This window comes from Buceros rhinoceros, unplaced genomic scaffold (assembly GCF_000710305.1).
Source record: "Buceros rhinoceros silvestris isolate BGI_N320 unplaced genomic scaffold, ASM71030v1 scaffold26757, whole genome shotgun sequence".
Lineage (NCBI taxonomy): Eukaryota > Metazoa > Chordata > Aves > Bucerotiformes > Bucerotidae > Buceros > Buceros rhinoceros.
Window position 1 is genome coordinate 10933 of NW_010423156.1, and position 313 is coordinate 11245.

Below are 313 nucleotides of genomic sequence, written 5' to 3' on the forward strand. Positions count from 1 at the left end.
GCCGCCCCGGCCCCCAGCACCCTGCCCTAGCCCCCTGAACCAGCACCCAGCTCCTTGAGCCAGCACCCTGCAGCCCCAGACCCAGCACCCTGCTCCTGCTCCCTGCCCCAGTACTCCCTCCCTGCCCCTGACCCACTCCCTGACCCAGCACCCAGCCCCAGCAATGCTGAGCCCCCTGGTACCACAGTGGCCACCCCCATGAAGCCCCCCTTGTCCCTCCCGCTGTTCCCACTCCGTGTTCTCTTCCAGGTGCAGGATTTTGGCCTGAAGCATCTCCTGAGCATGGGCAGCCTGAGCCTCCTCTCCCTGGCCG

The 313-nt window shown here is 68.1% G+C and overlaps 1 protein-coding gene across 1 annotated transcript in view; it reads left to right on the forward strand.

Annotated features, from left to right (window-relative positions):
- Positions 1-309, forward strand: part of FBXL16 (F-box and leucine-rich repeat protein 16) — a gene marked incomplete at its 3' end in the record, with an annotated part of 3623 nt that extends 3314 nt beyond the window's left edge. Inside the window, exon 4 of the mRNA XM_010140345.1 lies at positions 250-309. Within this exon, the coding sequence (XP_010138647.1) occupies positions 250-309 (60 nt within the window). The remainder of the gene's footprint in view (positions 1-249) is intronic.
- Between the last annotated feature and the right edge of the window lie 4 nt (positions 310-313).